Source organism: Salvia miltiorrhiza, chromosome 5 (assembly GCF_028751815.1).
Source record: "Salvia miltiorrhiza cultivar Shanhuang (shh) chromosome 5, IMPLAD_Smil_shh, whole genome shotgun sequence".
NCBI lineage: Eukaryota > Viridiplantae > Streptophyta > Magnoliopsida > Lamiales > Lamiaceae > Salvia > Salvia miltiorrhiza.
In genome coordinates, this window is record NC_080391.1 from 24017565 (window position 1) to 24020035 (window position 2471).

The 2471-nt window shown below is 38.4% G+C and overlaps 1 protein-coding gene across 1 annotated transcript in view; it reads left to right on the forward strand.

The window, feature by feature from the left end:
• The first annotated feature begins 662 nt into the window (after positions 1-662).
• Positions 663-2471, forward strand: part of LOC131025685 (uncharacterized) — a 1974-nt gene continuing 165 nt past the window's right edge. The window contains exons 1-7 of the mRNA XM_057955478.1: positions 663-1287; positions 1354-1503; positions 1623-1775; positions 1857-1919; positions 2001-2063; positions 2189-2290; positions 2371-2460. Coding sequence (XP_057811461.1) covers positions 663-1287; positions 1354-1503; positions 1623-1775; positions 1857-1919; positions 2001-2063; positions 2189-2290; positions 2371-2460 — 1246 coding nt within the window. The remainder of the gene's footprint in view (positions 1288-1353; positions 1504-1622; positions 1776-1856; positions 1920-2000; positions 2064-2188; positions 2291-2370; positions 2461-2471) is intronic.

A 2471-nucleotide genomic window follows, 5' to 3' on the forward strand; every position in this document is an offset into this window, starting at 1 on the left:
GGTGCGGGTCGGGTCGGATTTGGACGCTGGTAGAGGCGGGCTGGACGCGGGTCACAAGTCTGTTGAAAAATACGGATAATTCGAAGTAATTATTGTTGTGATGAAAAATAATAATCGACATGAAGAAATGTAATGTTTTTGAAACATTACTTTATTTATATCAATAATTATTTTTTTCTTACAACAATAATTACTTGATCAAAATAAGTTCACTGCCGTCACGCCCTTTGCCCGCGCCCGCGCCCTTCGTTGCTTTGCCGGCCAACCGCGCTGGGCGCGGGTCATGGACTGTTTGAAAAATATGAATAATTTGAAGTAAATATTATTGTGATGAAAAAGTAATAATCAACATGAAGAAATGTATTATTTTGAAATATTACCTTTTTTTTTATATCAATAGTTACTTTTTATTATAACAATAATTACTTGACCACAATAAATACAGCACTGATGCGCCCTTCGCTCCATGCTTGTGCCCTCCACCCGCACTCAATCTCACAGGAGATCGACTCTATAATTTTTCTGGGCTGTCGAAGTATTTCAATATCAGTTAGTTTTCCCACTAGTGTAGCCCTCTTAGGTTCCTTCCTCCCATATTTATATATATGTTGTCTTAGATCACTCCTAAAATAGTTGAGGGGGGATTTAATTAGAGAGAAGAAATGAGTGATGAACAAAGTTCAGGCGATGAACAAATGTTACGCGATGAACTGTTTAAACTGACGATGCGACAGGAATGGGAAGTAGTGGTGAAGAAATACGTCGAAAATACAAATGCTCATACTCTGAAGCTTACGAAATCAGAGGACACAGCCTTCCATATAGCCATCTCCAGTTACAATCCTAAATGCCCCAACCCCAACCTCACTCACCAAAGATGCACCGAGGAAATGTTCTCTTTGATGAAGGAACGTAAATCTCTATGCAACGTGGTGAAGATGGCTAACGTGAGAGGAGACACCCCTCTCCATCTCGCAGCTGCAGTTGGATGGGAGGCTCTCTGCACGCGAATAGCTTCAGCTGATCCCAAGCTCAATGCCAATGGTGAGACACCTTTGTCAGATGATCCCAAGCTCAATGCCAATGGTGAGACACCTTTGTCAGATGATCCCATGCTCATCCAGATCCGCAATGCCAATGGTGAGACACCTTTGTTCATTGCAGCTCATCACGGCAACCTCAACACGTTTCTCGCTCTCCATGACATCTACAAGCCTGATGAGACTCTCTGTAGGAGGAAAGATGGAAATACCATCTTGCACTCTGCCATTTCTGGGGAATACTTAAGTAAGGATTACTTTTTTTATGATATTTTTAAGTCCCTTAATTAATTAATTTGCATTCTTGCTACAGGATTAGCTTACTCGATATTGGACAAGTACAAGAATCTTCTCAACTCTGTTAATGTTGAAGGAGAAACTCCTCTCCATGTTTTAGCAAGAAAGCCTAACTTGTTCAAGAGCAGCTCCCAACTTGGATTCTATGAATCAGTCATCTACGAATGTAAGAATCCCTATTCATCATGTTTATTCAGCTTCTCTATATATGTATATATGTAATTAGTTTAATGATACAAGTTGGCAGTGCTAATTAATGGAATTTATCTGTGGTTTGTGGATAAGTTGTTTTTGTTGATGATCTGAAGAAACAATCCAAACATAATCCAAGTGCCAGCCAGAGTAATGGCTCAAGTAAAGAGAAATTCCCGGAGAGCTACAAGACTTGTGTGAGCATCTTCCATCTATTATGGGATCCAATTTACAATAGTTATAAAGGTGATTATCGATTAACTAATCTCAAATTTGCCCAAATCTTTCTAGAGTAAAACATGCTACTTAATTTCCTTGTATTTCCAGGAAAAAAAAGTACTCAACAACCGTATGAGGAGCATGGCGTTCCAATATATGAGAGTTTCTTAGGTGAATACAACTGAAATTTTATAAGAAAAAAATCTGTGTGGTTTCTTGAAAAATAACAGTGTGTTTACCCTTGGTCTCCAGCTGGGTGTTCAAGATCCAAGAAACAAATAGCCCCTCCTACAGTTGAAAATGTGGAACATCAAAGTATGGATTAGTTCATTTTACATTCAGAGTTCATGTTGGACGATAATTATTGTTGATGAATCTAGCTACATTTCGAATGTGCATATATTGTGATGTGCTAAGTGTTTGTGAACTTTCTGTTTCAGTCAAAGTTGAAAAGAGGAAGAGCAACTTTCCTCCCAATTACACTACCTGCATTAAAATTTTCAAATTTGCAACAACGGTCGCCCTAACAATTCTTGGAATTGGTAAGTATAAATTTCACATCAATTTGATTGATTCTAGTTTGCTTTTATAAGCTCAAGTTCCTGGTTATTGTTTGGTGTAGGATTCTTGAGGATAAGAAAGATTCATGACAAGAAAGTTCGACACTCTCATGCGATGGAGATCATGAATAGAATGATTGAGTCGGAACCAAGTTACAAATAT